The 19504-nt window shown below is 43.5% G+C and overlaps 1 protein-coding gene across 1 annotated transcript in view; it reads left to right on the forward strand.

The window, feature by feature from the left end:
• The window catches only part of qars1 (glutaminyl-tRNA synthetase 1), a 75551-nt gene that overhangs the window by 5304 nt on the left and 50743 nt on the right, over positions 1-19504 (forward strand). The window contains exons 2-8 of the mRNA XM_043708648.1: positions 917-1064; positions 2766-2875; positions 7233-7308; positions 11157-11221; positions 11940-11993; positions 13653-13713; positions 18734-18805. Coding sequence (XP_043564583.1) covers positions 917-1064; positions 2766-2875; positions 7233-7308; positions 11157-11221; positions 11940-11993; positions 13653-13713; positions 18734-18805 — 586 coding nt within the window. The remainder of the gene's footprint in view (positions 1-916; positions 1065-2765; positions 2876-7232; positions 7309-11156; positions 11222-11939; positions 11994-13652; positions 13714-18733; positions 18806-19504) is intronic.

Raw genomic sequence — 19504 nt, forward strand, 5'->3', positions numbered from 1 at the left:
GGGCGGGGGGTGCCGCGCTGTCGGCGGGGGCAGTGCGGGGGGAGGGTGCCGCGCTGTCGGCGGGGTGAGTGCGGGGGGAGGGTGCCGCGCTGTCGGCGGGGGGAGTGCGGCCTTTTCAGTGTGTAAGGTACTGAACCATCCTTTGAAGAAATCCATGGGAAATCTGGGTGCTGCTTCTAGTAAACAATATCAGCAAAACCAGAGTTTGCAATTGTTGATTTGAGTACTCTTTGTGGGATGTGAGGCAGCTTGCTGTGTGAATTAATCACAGATGTTTGAGCATTAACAGTGTTGTAAAAGTAAAAATTAGATTTCAATTATTTTCATTATATTAGCTTTGGGGACGAATGCTTTTCTCAAATGGAGATAATGTGGAAGCAACAATCAGTTTAAGTGCTCAACATTTTCGTAACATTAGGTGATGTCACTATCAATTTTAGGACTGATAAATTTGTAAACATTTTTGCAATTAGTTTATTAAGTTCAGGTGAAAATATTTATGACAGCTAATCAGTTAATGCATTGAATACTGTCATAAATGGTTCTGTCAAACCAGCTTTTACGTGGTATAATTGTTTACTACATTTCATAAATGTCAGGAAGATTGAGAAGAAAATACAGCTGTGAGTTAATGAAGGAGAAATGTGTTGAATGATATTGGGGTAAGAATTTTGAAGGAATTAACAAGACCCAGTAACTGATAGAAAGCAAGCTGGCCATGGTAGTAAGAATGGGGTCAGTGTTTGTTCCATTGAGTAGCTGAATAGTCAGTATTTGTGTTTTCTGCGAGTCACGTTTGGTTTTCCATGTGTTGAGGGCAGCCTGATATCTCCAGGAATTAATTGAGGGGAAAACCTTTTAACTGCCAGATGTCCTCCCAACTCATAGCTTGCTCTGTCTCTCTTTTCAACACCAGGCACAAGCGATTTTGGGATCTACGCCAGACAAAGCAACAGGTACACTTCTGTATAATGCAGCCACTCGGCTCAAGGACCAGACTCACCTGGGCTTCCTGGTCAAGTACATTGCAAAAAAGGAAGTGACCTCAGACCTACAGCTCAATGGTAAGGTCAACCCCTGGCCTGGGAATTCTTTTCATGAACAAGCTCAGTCTGTCTGTCTGCTTCAGAAAGCTGATTGGTAAAATGACTATTAACTGTGCAGGCTATGTGCCTCACTCCGACTACATCAGCTGTTGGTAATATGTTGCTGTAGATGAATTTCTTCTGCATGTTCTGACAGAAGTCTCCTTGTGAATGACTGTGGGGTGCTGTAAGGACAGAAAACGTATGAATCTAATCTGCAGGAGAGCCCAATAGTTGTTGTATCTAATGAACTGCTTGTAATAATTAGCTTCTAATCATCTCTTAGATATCAGATAAAAGATTAAACTCTTTGATAAACACAGAGTGCTGGAGAAATTTAGCAGGTCTGGCAGCAACTGTGGAGAGAGAAATAGATTTTATGTTTCGAATTCAGTGCAACAACTCTGAAAGGGTAGAAAAGATTTTCAAGGATGTTGCCAGGGTTGGAGGATTTGAGCTACAGGGAGAGGCTGAACAGGCTGGGACTGTTTTCCCTGGAGCATCGGAGGCTGAGTGGTGACCTTATAGAGGTTTACAAACTCATGAGGGGCATGGATAGGATAAATAGACAAAGTCTTTTCCCTGGTATCGGGGAGTCCAGAACTAGAGGGCATAGGTTTAGGGTGAGAGGGGAAAAATATAAAAGAGACCTAAGGGGCAACCTTTTCACACAGAGGGTGGTACGTGTATGGAATGAGCTGCCAGAGGATGTGGTGGAGGCTGGTACAATTACAACATTTAAGAGGCATCTGGATGGGTACATGAATAGGAAGGGTTTGGAGGGATATGGGCCGGGTGCTGGCAGGTGGGACTAGATTGTGGGTGGGATATCTGGTCGGCATGGACGGGTTGGACTGAAGAGTCTGTTTCCGTGCTGTACATCTCTATGACTCGATGTTGCATAGATTTCTTTAAATAACCTTGGCAGAGGCCCATTGCAAAGGACAGAATTAAACTCATTTTGACACTCTGCCCATATCTTGATCTGAAATGTGAGTTTTCACCAGTTGCAGTTAATGGCCTTGATGCTCTGAAAGAAAGACTTGCATTTATTTGGAGTTTTTACACAGCCACCAGACCCCTCAAACACATTACAATCAATGAGGTGTGTGTGTGTGAATGGTGGGGAGAGGTGGCGCAGGGTGCTGTGGGCGCAGTGAGAATTTGACTGCTCTTCCTAATGTTAAATGATCATTCAGCCCTTTGATGGAGTTCTACCATTCAGCCTATTAATCTGTCTTGAAATGCCCAATGACCCATCTTCCATGTGCCTCTGGGATAGTGAATTCCAAAGTTCCACCATCTTCTGAATGAAGACATTCCTCCTCCTATCAGCCTGAAATGGCTTCCCCATGCTGAGAGACTCGGCAGCCAGGGGAACCATCCCAGCTACATCCTTTCTGTCACACGCTGATACCTTTGAACTTTGTGCTGGTCTTGTTTTGACTTCCCACATGACATCCTTTATTGTCTTAATTCTTGCGACAATTAGGGTTTTTAAAACAAGTCCGTTAGAGACTTTGCTTTTTTGTCTTTCCCTTGGACTTTCTTCTTCCTGTTTCCTTTTCATCTCTCCTTTTGCACTCACTGACCCAAAACATTAACATCCAACCAGTCAGAAACTGACTTTCTTAATTTAGGAGGGAGATTAATTCACTTCATTTCGTCTCTTTCAATTAGCTTCTCTCGATTATATTAAAAACCATCAGCTGGGTCCAATCGACAATGCAGACTTTGAGAGAGAATGTGGAATTGGAGTGGTGGTGACACCGGAACAGATTGAGGAAGTGGTGAGTAGACTCAGCCCATCCTATTGCAACACAAAATCTGCAGGATCGTTGCAGGAAATGGATGTCTCTTCTCAAACCCTAAGTATAATCAGCTTTGGTCGCTTGTGATAGCATCTCAATGTGTGGCTTGCTGCCTGCGTGTGGGGTTGCTGGAGGTGACATTGGCTCTGACCCACGGATTGTTTCTTGCTGCCAGGTGATGGGTGTATTTGAATGCAGTGGGAGTCCTTTAATGTGTCAGTGCTCTCCTCAAACCACAGCACAACTCTAATTCACAATTGCCTAGAAGTCTTCAAAGTAACCATTTGTTCTGGGTGGCATGCTGGCTCAGTGGTTAACAATGCTGCTTCACAGTGGCAGGGACCTGGTTCAGTTCCACTCTTGGTTGTCTGTGTAGAGTTTGCACATTCTCCGTGTCTGCATGGGTTTCCTCCAGGTGCTCTGGTTTCCCCCCACAGGCCATGATAAATTACCCCTGATATCCAGGGATGTGCAGGCTAGGTGGATTAGCCATGGGAATTGCAGGGTTACAGGGATAGGGTAGGGGAGTGCTTCTGAGTGGGATGCTCTTCGGAGGGTCTGTGTGGACTTGATGGACCAAATGGCTTTCTTCCACACTGTAGGGATCCTATGATTCTGTTTGGACAGTTCTTTCAATCTAATGTGCTTGGAGCTTCAGAGGAATGTGTATGGACAGTATTTGACACCAAGTCTCTCAATATTTTAACGGTCAGGGTAGGAAACCCTTGGTTGGGAAATAGCATTTATTGCCTTTCCAAAAGAGGGAAGAGAAACAGAGATTTAGAGAATGACTTTTACACAATTAGAGGCATAGTATGTGCTGCAAAATATATAATTTAAATCCCTGTTTTCACAATGTTGGGTAACCACAGGTACAAAAGATAAGGCTGAAAAGGTGTTGAGATCTATCTCTGCCTCCTTCTGAGGACTTGGCAATTCAATGGAAGCACTGGATGTTGCAAAGGCTATCAACCCTGACAACATCCCGGCAACAGTACTGAAGGCTTGGGCACCAGAATTTACCGTTATGCTAAACAAACCGTTCCAGTACAGCCACAGTGCTGTTGTCTGCCCAAAAATGTACATGATTACTCTGGAATGGTCCAATACACAAAATGAAGAATCCAACCCAGTCAAATTGTTAATATTGGCAATATGTTCCAGTTTGTGCTCATAAGTGGCAAGTAACACATTAAGCAAGTACAGGCAATGACCATCTCCAACAAGAGAAAATGTTACAAAGCTGAAGTTCCATTATCCATATCCTAGGGTGGCCTTTGATATGAAACTGACCTGAATGAGCTGTATAAACATTCTGGCTACAAGAGCAATCCTGCAATGAATAACCTTCCAAAAGCCTGTATGCGTCTACAAGGCACAGGTTAAGAGTTATTGAATGCTCTGCACTTGCCTGGATAAGTGCGGCTCTGGAAATACATGGGAAGCTTGGCACATTTCAGGATAAAGCAGCCCCCTTGATTTTCACTGTATCCACAAACATTCAATTATACATTTGCTTTACCACTGACTGCAGATGCTGGAGACCAGAGTTGAAAAATGTGGTGCTGGAAAAACACAGCAGGCCAGGCAGCCAGGCCAGGCCAGGGGGGTGAGGGAGGAGGTGGGAGAAGAGACTCCTCAAGCATTGAAATATGAAAAATAAATTAACATTTCAACTCCTCTGGAACTATTGATAAATCTTTTTTACTTTATTACTATGTTGTTACTTAGCTTCATTCCAGTGCTGTATTATCCCTGATGCAATTCCTTCTTGCCTTTAATTTTTAAACTTCCAAAACTTAACTACTTTTCCACTTGCTGTGCTCCAGCACTCTGTTCTGGGATTAATAACTCTTTATTCTATGAATATATGATCGTTTTAAACTCCTTTTCGTAGGAATGCTGCTTAGCATATTACTCCATCAAAAGACACCTCACCATTTTGAGGCTTGAAATATATGCTTCTCAGATGACTTCCAGCAGAGACTAAAATTTAAAACCTGAAAAGTTCTCTAACTAGAAGCCGTGTGTTACTTCATCCTCCTTGGAATTATGGATCAGAAACAGAAATTGCTGGAGAAACTCAGCAACTCTGGCTGCATTAGTGGAGGGAAAGCAGAGTCAACATTTTGGGTCCAGTGATCCTTAGAACATAGAGCACAGGACAAGGCCCCACGGCCCACCACGTCTGTGCTGATCATGCTATTCTAAACTAATGCCATCTGCCTGCGCATAGTCCATATCCCTCTATTCTCTGCTTGTTAAGCGTTTCAAACGATGCTGTCGTAACTGCTTCTACCACCTGCCCTGGTAGCACGTTCCATGTACCTATTACCCTCTATGTAAAACTCCTCCATCAGAACTGATGGCTGCTTTCATCACAGCCAACCTATTTTCACCCATTAATGGTCCCCATTAGCAGATTCTCTATCTCCCTGGCTCTCCATTATCCATCCCTGTCCAACTGCTGTTTTCTCTGTTGGGCTCCATCTTCACCTATTGTTTACTCCTTTTCTTCCCCACCCCACCCCTGTCTTTAGTATAGATGATGTGGAGATGCCGGTGTTGGACTGCGGTGAACAAAGTTAACAATCACAGGTTATAGTCCAACAGGTTTATTTGGAAGCACAGGTGCACAATCCTTTATCTGAAATGCTCGGGACCAGCTGGTTTTCGGAATTCAGAATTTTTCGAATTTCAGAATAAGTGACAGTTTGATAATTTTAAAAAATCTTACCGAACAGCAGACTCAATGTTGCATCTGAGTGACACATTCAGTGGATGGGGAGTTGGGTTAACTGTTTGTATGCCAAACAACCTTGTTAATGAGATAAAAGCTTCACAGAGAAACCTTTAGATTTTGGAGCTTTTCAGATTTTGGATAGTGGGTTGTCTACCTGTATTACCTTTCAGAGTGTTGCTCCTTCATCAGGTAGCTGTGGGGCAGGACCAAAGATCAAAGTGTCATGCAGTTGAAATAATGTATTGAACAAACCTAGATTGCTGTTAAGTCTATCATCTTTTAGAATGGGTTGCAGGTTTCTGTTCATTAATGTGGATAAGTGAGAGTCTTTTTCCTAGGATGACATTTGCTTGTACGAGGGGGCATAGCTACAGATTGAGGGGTGACAGATTTTAGACAGATGTCAGAGGCAGGTTTTTTTTACTCAGAGTGGTATGGACATGGAATGCCCTGCCTGCCAATGTAGTTAACTCAGCCACATTAGGGCGATTTAAACAATCCTTGGATAAGCACATGGATGATGATGGCATAGTGCGGGGGGGTGGGCTTCGATTAGTTCACCGGTCAGCGCAACATCGAGGGCCGAAGGGCCTGTTCTGTGCTGCATTCTTTCAGGTTCTATGTGAAAATCCCAGAACTTTTAAGTCACATTCCCAAGATAACTTAAGTTTTTATTAAAAAAAGGGACATCTCCGCTCAGACAATGCATTAAAAGTGTGAGGTTACAGGCTGTCTGTATCCCAACTTTGAGTCAGACTGGTTCTAAAGGAGGAATTTATAAAATGTTACATGGATTGTTTTATGATCCTGCCCCACTAGTCCTCTGATGAACGAGCAGTGCTCTGAAAGCTAGTACTTCCAAATAAACCTGTTGGATTATAATCTGGAGCTGTGATTTTTAACTTCAGTATATATAACCACAATTTCTTAGCCACAGTTGGTTCTGAAAGAGGGTTACTGGATGCAAAACATTGTCTGTGCTTTCTCTGCACAGATGCTGCCAGACCTGCTGAGTTTCTTCTGGAAATTTGTACTTTTAGTTTGGATTTCCAGCATCTGCAGTTCTTTGCCTTTTGGACTGATGGGTGTTGTTTTTAAAAGCTAATTGTTAACTTTGAACACATAAACAAGCCCATATGCTTAATTTAGAATTCCAAGAATCCATCCCTGCACTAAACCAACAATAAATCACTCAGCTCCTCCCAACACCTTAAGGGCAATTAGGGATGGGCAGTAAATGGCTGCGCCAGTGATACTTACATCCCAAGAAAACACTTTTAAAAATCCCAATTTTCTCAAGGTTCTGATTGGAAGAAATCTTGGCATTCAGATTCTGAGTTCATCCAGCAGTGAGACAGCATCTTTTCAAATACTCCACACCCAGCAGTTAAAGAACAACCTAAAAATTCAAGTGTGTCTGTTGTTTGAGATTGGGGTCCTTGTGTTTTCGGTCATATTGATATGGAATCTCTTTGTCATTTAAAATAAATGATAGGAGGTGAATAATAGCTTCATGCCTGCAGTGTTTCTGATATAGACATTCCTTTTAGTCAACAGGAGTATGTTTTAACTTTCTTATTCTGTCCTTATTAGGTTGAAGCAACAGTCAACAAGTACAGAAACCAGCTCACGTTGGACCGATACCACTTTAATATGGGGCTAATAATGGGTGAGTGTTAGGAAATCAGAAAAGCCACTCAGCCTTTCATTCTCTCCAGCGTTTCTTACAAACAACCTGATAGTTGTAAGTTTGCACACTAAGCTGGAAGGTTTGTTCTCAGATGTTTCATCACCATACTAGGTAACATCACCAGTAAGCCTCCGGTGGAGTGCTAGTGTTATATCCCGCTTTCTATTTATGTGTCTTGGTTTCTTAGTGTGGGTGATATCATTTCTGGTTCTTTTTCTCAGAGGCTGGTAGATGGGGTCCAAGTTGATGTGTTTATTGATGAAGTTCTGGTTAGAATGCCATGCCTCTAGGACTTCATGTGCATGCTGCTGTTTAGCTTGGCCTAGGATGGATGTGTTGTCCCAGTCAAAGTGGTGACTGCCATGCCAAGGGGAGAGGATGCTTCACTGGGTCCACACTGAGGCTGAGTATCCAAGTCCGCGCTGAGGCTGGAACTTCAGGATGTCACCAAGAGGAAAGAAGAGAAAGAAAAAGAATAAAAATGGATGGAGCGGATGAGCTGCAGATGATGAGATGATCTTGGAAGAGATGTGTGAAGATGGCAACTCCTCTGGATGACTGGGGTAGTCAATAAAGTCACCCTTCTCACCAAGCTAGCATTGTTATGTGAGTTTTTGAAAATATTGTGAGGCTGCTGCTAGTTGCTTTGCTCTGTAACCTTGAAAGACATGTCTGTTGGAAATCTCAATCACTTTGAGACAATGTGGGACCATTGAAGTACTGCAACAGATGCTACTAAATGCCCTGACCCTGAAGAACAAGGCATCGCTACAAGGGAAATGGGAAATGATTCCTTACTTCTTTGAAAATACCGTGTCCTGCACCTTGTCTGGATGGTATTGGTAGGGTTCAGATGCTTGTCATTTGTAGAATGAGTATAAAGCAGGAAAAATGAAAAGATTTCTTGACACTGATCTGTAGCAACATGCAGTGACCTGTATCAAGCTGCTTGAAAGGGTGTTGAAAGAGCAGTAGCAAGAGCTGTGGGGCTAATAGCTTTCTCAACGAGCCAACACAGACGCAATCGACTGAATCTCCTGGGGACGCAGGGAGATAATGAAGAAAGAGATCAATCTGAGACTGGTACAGTTGAGAACAGAAGCGAGTCAAACAGCTAGGGCAGACAGGGACAAAGTAGAGAACAAGGTAGGACTGATAAGTTAAATTGTATTTTTTCAATGCAAGGGGCATAACAGGGAAGGCAGTGAACTTAGGGCATGGTTAGAAACATGGGGCTGGGATGTAACAATTACAGAAACATGACTCGGGGATGGGCAGGACTGGCAGCTTAATGTTCCAGGATACAAATGCTACCGAAAGGGAGGGAAGAGAGGAGGGAGAGTGGCATCTTTGATAATGGATAGCATTACAGCTGTGCTGAGGGAGGATATTCCTAGAAATACATCCAGGGTACTTAATTGGGTTGAACTGGGAAATAAGAAAGGGATGATCACCTTATTGGAATGGTATTATAGACCCCCCAATAGTCAGAGGGAAATTTGAGAAACAAACTTGTAAGGAGATCTCAGCTGTCTGTAAGAATTATAAGGTGGTTATGTTAGGGGATTTTAACTTTCCAAACATAGAGTGGGACTGCCATAGTGTTAAGTGTGTACAAGAAAATTTTGATTGTTAGTGGATGTACCTACTATAGAAGGTGCAAAACTTGACCTACTCTTGGGAAATAAGGCAGGGCAGGTGACTGAGGTGTCAGTGGGGGAGCACTTTGGGGCCAGCAACAATAATTCTTATTAGTTTTAAAATAGTGATGGAAAAGGATAGACCAGATCTAAAAGTTGAAGTTTTAAATTGGAGAAAGACTACTTTTGACAGTATTACGCAAGAACTTTCAAAAAGCTGATTGGGATCAGATGTTCGCAGGTAAAGAGACGGCTGGAAAATGGGAAGCCTTCAGAAATGAGATAACAAGAATCCAGAGAAAGTATATTCCTGTCAGGGTGAAAGGGAAGGCTGGTAGGTATAGGGAATGCTGGATGACTAAAGAAATTGAGGGTTTTGTTAAGAAAAAGAAGGAAGCATATGTAAGGTATAGACAGGATGATAGAGTGAATCCTTAGAAGAGTATAAAGGAAGTAGGAGTATACTTAAGAGGGAAATCAGGAGGGCAAACAGGGGACATGAAATAGCTTTGGCAAATAGAGTTAAGGAGAATCCAAAGAGTTTTTACAAATACATTAAGGACAAAAGGGTAACTAGGGAGAGAATAGGACCCCTCAAAGATCAGCAAGGCGGCCTTTGCATGGAGCAGCAGGAGGTGGGGGGATATACTAAACAAGTATTTTGCATAAGTATTTATTGTGGAAAAGAACATGGAAAATAAAGAATGTCAGGAAATAGATGGTGACATCTTGAAAAAATGTCCATATTACAGAGGAGGAAGTGCTGCATGTCTTGAAACGCATAAAAGTGGATAAATCCCCAGGACCTGATCAGGTGTACCCGAGAACTCTGTGGGAAGCTAGAGAAGTGATTGCTGGGCCTCTTGCTGAGATATCTGTATCATCGATAGTCACAGGTGAGGTGCTGGAAGGCTGGAGGTTGGCCGACATGGTGCCACTATTTAAGAAAGGTGGTAAGGGCAAGCCAGGGAGCTATAGACCAGTGAGCCTGATGTCGGTGGTGGGCAAGTAATTGGAGGGAATCCTGAGGGACAGGATGTACATGTATTTGGAAAGGCAAGGACTGATTCGGTGCTGGGTCCTCTATTTTTTGTCATGTACATAAATGATTTGGATGTGAGCAAAAGAGGTATAGGTGATAAGTTTTCAGATGACACCAAAATTGGAGGTGTTGTGGGCAGCGAAGAAGGTTACCTCACATTACAATGGGATTTTGATCAGATGGGCCAATGGGCTGAGAAGTGGCAGATGGAGTTTAATTTAAGTAAATGCGAGGTGCTGCATTTTGGGAAAGCAAATCTTAGCAGGACTTATACACTTAATGGTAAGGTCACAGGGAGTGTTGCTGAACAAAGAGACCTTGGAGTGCAGGTTCATAGCTCCTTGAAAGTGGAGTCTCAGGTAGATAGGATATTGAAGAAGGCGTTTGGTATGCTTTCGTTTATTGGTCAGAGTATTGAGTATAGGATTTGGGAGGTCATGCTGCGGCTGGACAGGACATTGGTTAGATCACTTTTGGAATATTGCGTGCAATTCTGGTCTCCTTGCTATGGAATGGATGTTGTGAAACTTGAAAGGGTTCAGAAAAGGTTTATCAGGATGTTGCCAGGATTTGAGCGATTGGGAGAGATTGAATAGGCTGGGGCTGTTTTCCCTGAAGCAGTAGCAGCTGAGGGGTGACCTTATGAAAGTTTATAAAATCATAAGGGGCATGGGTAGGATAAATAGACAAAATCTTTTCCCTGGGGGATTCCAGAACTAGAGGAAATAGGTTTAGGGTGAGAGGGGAAAGATATAAAAGAGATCTAAGGGGCTACTTTTTCACGCAGAGGGTGGTGCGTGTATGGAATGAGCTGCCAGAGGAAGTGGTGGAGGCTGGTACAATTACAACATGTAAAAGGTATTTGGATGGGTATATGAATAGGAAGGGTTTGGAGGGATATCAGCTGGGTGCTAGTAGGTAGGACTAGATTGGTTTGGGATAGCTGGTTGGCATGGACGGGTTGAACTGAAGGGTCTGTTTCCGTGCTGTACATCTCTATGACTATGTGGTCTAACTGAATAAGTAAATTCTTTGAATCTAACTCGATTGAGAATGGAGTTAACAGCTCTTATTACAATCACAAGAAACCTCTGAATTGCTGAGTTTGTGAGGAGGGGTTAATGTTTGTGGTTTGTCTCTCCCAGGTGAAGTGAGAAATAAACTGAAGTGGGCAGATGGGAAGATTATCAAAAATGAAGTGGATCTTCAGGCAAGTGCTGCAGATTGTTCTAGTCAGTGAATTTGAACCATTTATCTTGTGCTCAAACCAATGCTCAGTTTAACATCCTACCTGGAAGATGACAGCCCCGACAGTGCCATCTCTCACGCTGCGTTGAGTGATATTGATGCTGTTTGAGTAGGCTTTGATCTCTCAATCTCCAGACTCATGGGAGGGAGGGAGAGTGAGCAAGTGCTGCCCACTCAGCTACAGCTGATTGACAACCTGATTCAGTTCTCATTCCCTGCATAATAATTCAGTAACTCTAGTCGCCATTCTTTTTATATGCCCCCTGAGGTTAATGTGATCTCCATGTATTTTAACACATTAGTTGATAATGACAGATTCTTGTCTCTGTTATGAATCCAGTATGGACTGTTACTGAGACTACTGTCTGGGTGTTCATTAAAAGCAAATTCCTAAAATACACCATAAACAGGCGTTTGTACATTTTAAGCTGTCTGTGCGAGAGCGGGGAATTGGAACAAGTTTCTCTCTGCTCTAGGCAGGTAGAAATTTAATGTTCTTTTAGATGCTTGTTTGAAACTTTAACTCTGTACTTGTTTCCCCAATGTATCACCTCAGCCAACTGTTCAAAGCCTAAGTTCAAATGTATGTTAACAGCCTGCTTTGGGTGGAATCCTGGATTAATGATTAAATTATGCTCTCTCTCAAATATGTTTTAATGTCTACTTTTTATGATTTTCAGGTTTTGAATTTACTGGGTCCAAAGACTGAAGCTGATCTGGAAAAGAAGGCGAAGGTATTGACGTTACTGCAGTGCTTTGCACTCTGTGATCTTTGTAAACAGTTGTGCAGGTTTGCCTGTCAAAGCTGCTGAATGGTTCGCACTGCTGCCTCACAGAGACGGTGACCTGGCCTCAATTCTACCCTTGGGCAACTGTCTGTGCAGGGAGATGTTTGCACGATCTCCCCGTGTCTGCACATGTTTCCTTCAGGTGCTCCAGTTTCCACCCACAGTCCAAAGATACGCAGGTTAAGATGGATTGGCCATGCTAAATTGCCCATAGTGTCCAGGGATGTTCAGGCTAGGTAGGTTAGCAATGGGGAATAGCGTTATAGGGATAAGGAAGGCGGGGGAGGTGTCTGCATGAGATGCTCTTCAGAGGGTTGATGTGGATTCACCGGATCAATTGACCTGTTTCCACACTGTTGATTCTATTCTATGATTGCCAGGTTATGGGTATTGCTGGCCAGACCAACATTTTCCTACCCCTAGTTGCCCAGGAGGAGGTGGTGGGGAGCTGCCTTCTTGAACGGCTGAAGTGCATGTGCTGTAGCACCACCCCATGCTTGGATGTCTGCACGTGATGTCCAACCACTCAGTGCTGTTAGGGAGCTCAGGCGTTTGACAATGATCATGAAGGATGAGCCTCTTAGTTCTGAGACAAGGGAAACTTGAAGGTGAAGTTCCCAGGTGTCTAAGGCACTTGTTCTCCTAGCTGACAGAGACCATTAGTTTGAAGGTCCTGTCAGTGGGTTCCTTGTTGAGTTGTTGTCACACATCTTGTAGATGATATTACTGTTGGCATCTTGCGTTAATCATAGGAGAATGAATGTTGAAGTTGGTGGAGAAAGTACAGATCATGTGAGCTGCTTTATTATGGATCTGGTTCAGCTGCAGAATTTCGTCACTCTGAGGGTGCTGAAACAGTGGAATTCCTTACTGCAGGGGGCTTTCGAGGCTGGGTAGTTCAGTTTATTCAAGAGGGTGAGAAAAACAGATTTTTAATCATTATGGATTTAAGGGTTATGGGGAAAAAAAGCTGGAAAGTGGAGTTGAGGATTATCAAATTAGCCATGACCTCATTGATGGTGGAACAGACCAGATGGACTGAATGGCCCACTCTTCTCCTTTGTGTGATTGTTTAATTTTTCGGTCAGTGACATAGTGACTGCTCACTACTGACCTCGGAAAGTTTCCCACAAAATTCTGAGTGAACTCTGGAAAGGTCTTCTCTTTTCTCAGTTTTTATTCCGTTCTGCCTCCAGCTATTGAAGATTCTCTAGCATCTAGGAGTAATGGTGCAACCAAGGGCAATATCGGACAGCAAGCCAGGAAATAACTAACACGTCTTTCCTTCAAATTTTATAATTTCTCAGAAATCAAATTAAAAGTTTTGCAATACACATGGGATTGAGGTAGAACCGACGTATTACAAGTCATTATTTTAAAATTTGATATAATTTTTTTAGCATAGAATGGAGATATCTGACATCTCGCAAATATAAATTTCGGGTTTTTCAGGGCCAGTAACATGAATTGCTATCCACTAGCTTTCACTCATACATGGGCAAGGAGAGATCCGTAGCTATCTCTGGGTCCTTCAGGCCCAAACCAACTCCGTATCAGCAGTCAGTTTGGTGTCTCACACAGCATGTTGTTTTTAATTTGCTTTAGGCTCCAAAGCAAAAGACACAAAAAGTGGCAACAGAGAGCAAAGAAGAATCAACAGTTAATGGTGAGTTATAGCCTCTTGTTTCAGCATTTCACCAACTGATACATTTCATTTCAGAGTCACGGATCTCTGTGGGTGGATGAGGCAGATGTGTATGTGAAAAAAAGCATAATCACCTCTAGTTGGAAACTCTGCCAACTGTCTGGTTTTGTGGTTCACTAGGTCCCCAGAAATACATGTTAAAACAATAGAACATAGAAAAGTACAGCACAGTACAGGCCCTTTAGACCACTATGTTGTGCCGGGGATTAATCCTAATCTAAAATAAAATAACCTAACCTACGCTTCCCTTAAGTTCACTGCTATCCATGTGCATGTCCAGAATTCTCTTAAATGTCCTTAATGACTCAGCTTCCACCACCATCGCTGGCAACGCATTCCATGCATTCACAACTCTCTGCGTAAAGAACCCACCTCTGATGTATCCCCTATACCTTCCTCCTAACACCTTTAAACTATGACCCCTCGTGCCAGTCAATCGTGCAGTGGTGAAAATCTCTGGCGTTCGACTCTATCCATGCCCCTCATTACCTTAGATTAGATTAGATTACTTTACAGTGTGGAAACAAGTCCACACTGACCCGCCGAAGCGCACCCACCCAGACCCATTCCCCTACATTTACCCCTGCACCTAACATTACAGGCAATTTAGCGTGGCCAATTCACCTGACCTGCACATTTTTGGAGTGTGGGAGGAAACCAGAGCACCCGGAGGAAACCCACGCAGACACGGGGAGAATGTGCAAACTCCACACTGTCAGTCGCCTGAGGCGGGAATTGAACCCGGGTCTCTGGTGCTGTGAGGCAGCAGTGCTAACCACTGTGCCACCGTGCCGCCCACCTTATACACCTTGATCAGATCACCTCTTCTTCCTTCCCTCCACAGAGAAAAGTCCAAGCTCAGTCAACTTCCCCTCATAAGACAAGCCCTCCAGTCCAGACAGCATCCTTGTAAACCTCTTTTGCACCCTCTCCAAAGCCTCTATCTTTCCTACAGTAGGGCAACCAGACCTGGTCACAATATTCCAAGTTGGTCTCACCAGGGTTTTGTAGAGCTGCAGCAAAACCTCATGGCTCTTAAAGTCAATCCCCCTGTTAGTGAACGTCAGTGCCAATGAGTGGTAGTCCCTGCACTATAATCCTGTTACTCTGTAATGTCCAGCATAAACCAAACTTCAGAGAAGTTTCGGTTCTGTTCTGTTTCTCCATTTTTTTTACCTTAGTGAATGTGGGGGCTGTAAAACTTTAATTTACTGGTCTAATCTGGATTATGCCTCTCTGGGGGAAGTTCACTGTAAATTAAGCCCCGCTCTGCACAGAGTTGTAATAAAAGTTAAAGATTTTATCAAGAATGCACAGTCCCCATTTACGTGTCTGGTAGACGAACAGAAAACATAGTTAAAGTTTGTGTATTTAACAAAAGACACTTCATTTTAAATAAACTGATTCTAATTATGTGTAAAACAAAAGCATAGTATTATTAAAATGGTGATACATTAGGACGTGTCTGTGGAAAAGGATCTGGGTGTCCTTGTACATCAGTCAATGAAAGTAGACAAGCAGCTGCAGCAAGCAATTAGGAAGGTAAATGGTAAACTGGCCTTCATTGCAAGAGGATTTGAGTTCCGAAGGAGGAATATCTTACTGCAGTTATACAGAGCTGAAAAATGTGTTGCTGGAAAAGCGCAGCAGGTCAGGCAGCATCGAAGGAGCAGGAGAATCGACGTTTTGGGTGTAAGCCCTTCTTCAGGAATGAGGAAGGTGTGCCAAGCGGGCTAAGATAAAAGGTAGGGAAGAGGGACTTGCGGGAGGGGCATTGGGAATGCGATAGGTGGAAGGCGGTTAAGGTGAGGTTGATAGACCAGAGAGGGGGTGGGGGCGGAGAGGTTGGGAAGAAGATTGCAGGTCAAGAAGGCGGTGCTGAGTCTGAGGGTTGGGACTGAGATAAGGTGGGGGGAGGGGAAATGAGGAAACTGGAGAAATCTGCATTCATCCCTTGTGGTTGGAGGGTTCCTAGGTGGCAGATGAGGCGCTCTTCCTCCAGGCGTCGTGTTGCTATGGTCTGGCGATGGAGGAGGCCAAGGACCTGCATGTCCTTGGCGGAGTGGGAGGGGGAGTTAAAGTGTTCAGCCACAGGGTGGCTGGGTTGGTTGTTGCAGGTGTCCCAGAGGTGTTCTCTGAAACATTCTGCAATTTATCAATCTTGCCTTGAAGACATTTAATGTCCTGGCCTCCACTGCGCTCCACAGGCCCACCACTCTCTGGCTGAAGAAGTGTCTCTTCATTTCTGTTTTAAATTGACCCCCTCTAATTTTAAGACTGTACCCATGGGTCCTAGTATCCCTGCCTGACGGAAACAAATTCCCAGCATCCACCCTTTCTAAGCCATGCATTATCTTGTAAGTTTCTATTAGATCTCCCCCAACCTTCTAAACTCTAATGAATACAATCCCAGGATCCTCAGCCGTTTATCAATTGTTAGGCCGACCATTCCAAGGATCATCCATGTGAATCTCCGCTGGACATGCTCCAGTGCCAGTATGTCCTTCCTGAGGTGTGGGGACCAAAACTAGACACAGTACTCTAAATGGGGCCTAACTAGAGCTTTGAGAAAGTGAGGGCTGGAGATCAGAGCTGAAATATGTGTTGCTGGAAAAGCGCAGCAGGTCAGGCAGCATCAAAGGAGCAGGAGAATCAACGTTTCGGGCATAAGCCCTTCAATAGCTTTTTCAAGTCTCAGTAGTACATCGCTGCTTTTATATTCCAACCCTCTTGAGATAAATGACAACATTACATTTGCTTTCTTAACCACGGACTCAATCTGCAAGTCAATCTTTAGACAATCCTGGACTAGCACTCCCAGATCCCTTTGTACTTTGGCTTTAGGAATTTTCTCACCATTCAGAAAATACTCCGTCTCTGTATTCTTTTTTCTGAAGTGAAAGATCTCTTATTTGCTCACACTGAATTTCATCATCCATTTTTTGGACCACACTCCTAAGTTGTCTAAATCTTTCTGCAGCCTCCCCACCTCCTCAGAACTACCTGCCTGTCCACCTAACTTCGTATCATTGGCAAACTTCGCCAGACTACCCCCAGTCCCTTTTATCCAGATCATTAATATATAAAGTGAACAGCTGCAGCCCCAACACTGAACCCTGCGGGACACCGCTTGTCACTAGAGGCCATTCTGCCATTCCGAAAAAGAAACTTTTATCCCAACTCTCTGCCTTCTATCAGACAGCCAATCCTCAATCCATGCTAGTAGCTCATCTCGAACACCATGGGCCCTCAACTTACTCAGGGGCGGCACAGTGGCTCAGTGGTTAGCACTGCTGCCTCACAATACCAAGGTCCCAGGTTCGATTCCAGCCTTGGGCAACTGTCTGTGTGGAGTTTGCACATTCTCCCCGTGTCTGCGTGGGTTTCCTCCGGGTGCTCTGGTTTCCTCTCACAGTCCAAAGATGTGCAGGTCAGGTGAATTGGCCATGCTAAATTGCCCGTAGTGTTAGGTGCATTAGTCAGAGGGAAATGGGACTAGGTGGGTTACTCTTCGGAGGGTCGGTGTGGACTTGTTGGGCTGAAGGGCTTGTTTTCACACTGTAGGGAATCTAATCTAATCAGCAGCCTCCCGTGAGGCACCTTATCAAAGGCCTTTTGGAAGTCTAGGTAAATAATATCCACTGGGTTTCCCCGGTCTAACCGACTTGTTAACCTCTTCAAAGAATTCTAACAGGTTTGTCAGGCACGACCTCCCCTTATTAAATCCATGCTGACTTGTTTTAATCTGACCCTGCACTTCCAAGGATTTAGAAATCTCATCCTTTTCAATGGATTCTAGAATTTTACCAACAACTGAAGTTAGGCTAACCGGCCTATAATTTTCCATGTTTTGTCTTGATCCTTTCTTGAACAAGGGGTTACAGCAGCAATTTTCCAATTATCTGATTCTTTCCCTGACTCCAGTGATTTTTGAAAGATTACAACCAACACCTCCGCTATTTCTTCAGCCCCCCCCCCCCCCCCCCCCACCATGGTTAGAGAGATGGTAGGGTGAAATTTGTTGATATTGTTGTGTAGTCATTTCAGTGATATACAACCATGCAGATTCGCCGAGCAGAAACTGTTAGGCAAGTACCCATGAAGATGACCTCAACTGTTAACTTGGGTTCATGTCATGTTATGTCTAACCCAACCATACTGTTCTGCATTTGTAAAGTCTTCCTTACTGTCCTGTTCTGACACCATCACTTTAATAACTTATGATCTCTCTGCCTTAATTAGTTTGTACAGTTTTAGTTAATGTTTTACTTTGGTTAGACCCTTATACCTGTCATTCTATTCCAGCCATTGGTTTATCTGCAGCACCATCTTATTTTTAATTTATTTTAGGATTATAAGTTATCCCTTCACTTGTGATTCAGCTGTTGACAATTTACTCACAACGTCTGACACTTTTGGTCACCTGCAAAGACTCATTATTCAGCCTGTTGACACTCTACTAACACCATTTGTATAATCTTTTGATCTTCCTATAAATTCTGTGCCTATGTGCTTCTCTTTATTTCACCTGACGAAGGGGCAGCCCTCTGAAAGCTTGTGATTTCAAATAAACCTGTTGGACTGTAACCTGGTGTCATGTGACTTCTGACTTGGCTTGCTTAAGCTTCAGCTTTTTGTGCAGAGAAAGACAGCGAGAGTGACATCTTTCCACCGATGCTACCTTAGCTGACGAGTTCCTCTCTCATATTCTGTTTTGATACATGACCTTTCAAAAAAACTTCCTGTATTGTTCCAGCTGGATTTCTTCAGAATTAATCTGCATGTGAAATTTTAGCCTGGCATTAAAGGTTACTGAATCAAGGCAGATAAATACACTTGGGATGCAGATCGTGCTTTATCTAAGTGTGGTCAAACAGGCTTGAGGCACTGAATGGTTTACTCTTGTTGCTGTGTTAATAATACTATGAGCCAAGACCTCCTGAAGTCTAAATATTTGTTCTTCCTCTTGTGCTGTCTGCAGGTGAAGTGGAGGTGCAGTCTGCCTCTCTCATGGAACAGTTGCGCGGAGAGGCAATGAAGTTCCACAAACCTGGTAAGTGGTTACATTTGAGAAAGTCACGTAGTGAGCAATAGAGTTAGGATCAATCTTTGTCCTGTCTTCTGGTTACCAAACATTGGTGGTTTGTGACAGTTCTCCTTCCTATTGAGCCTAAAGGCCTGTCTGTTGTCAATGGTAGATCGCTGTAGATCTGGGGGAGGTGATGGCCTTATATAATCGCTGGACCTTTAAATCAGAGACCCAGATAACATTCTTGGGAACCAGGTTTGAATCCTGCCACAGTAATGGTAGAATTTGAATTCAATACATATCTGGAATGAAAGAATGTATTGTCAGTTGTTAGAAAAACCCATCTGGTTCACTAATGTCCTTTAGGGAAAGAAACTGCCATCCTTACCCAGCCCGGCCTACATGTGACTCCAGACCCACAGCAATGTGGTTGACTCTTAATTGCCCTCCAGGCAATTAGGAATGGGCAATAAATGCTGACCCAGCCAGTGATGCATTCATTGTGTGAATGAACAAAGGAAAAAGACAATTATAGAGTCTTAACAAGATGAGGCAATTAATTTAGATAACAAGGTATACTTTATGTTTATGTCTTATATTTTAATCAACCTGTTCATGTTATGACATACTTCCAAAACAGATGACACTTAAACCTTCTGGCCCAGAGGTACCTGTGCTGTAACAGTCCCAGCTATTGTATCTACTGCTATGATGCAATCGTTA

The sequence above is a fragment of the Chiloscyllium plagiosum genome, chromosome 18 (genome assembly GCF_004010195.1).
Source record: "Chiloscyllium plagiosum isolate BGI_BamShark_2017 chromosome 18, ASM401019v2, whole genome shotgun sequence".
NCBI classification, from domain to species: domain Eukaryota; kingdom Metazoa; phylum Chordata; class Chondrichthyes; order Orectolobiformes; family Hemiscylliidae; genus Chiloscyllium; species Chiloscyllium plagiosum.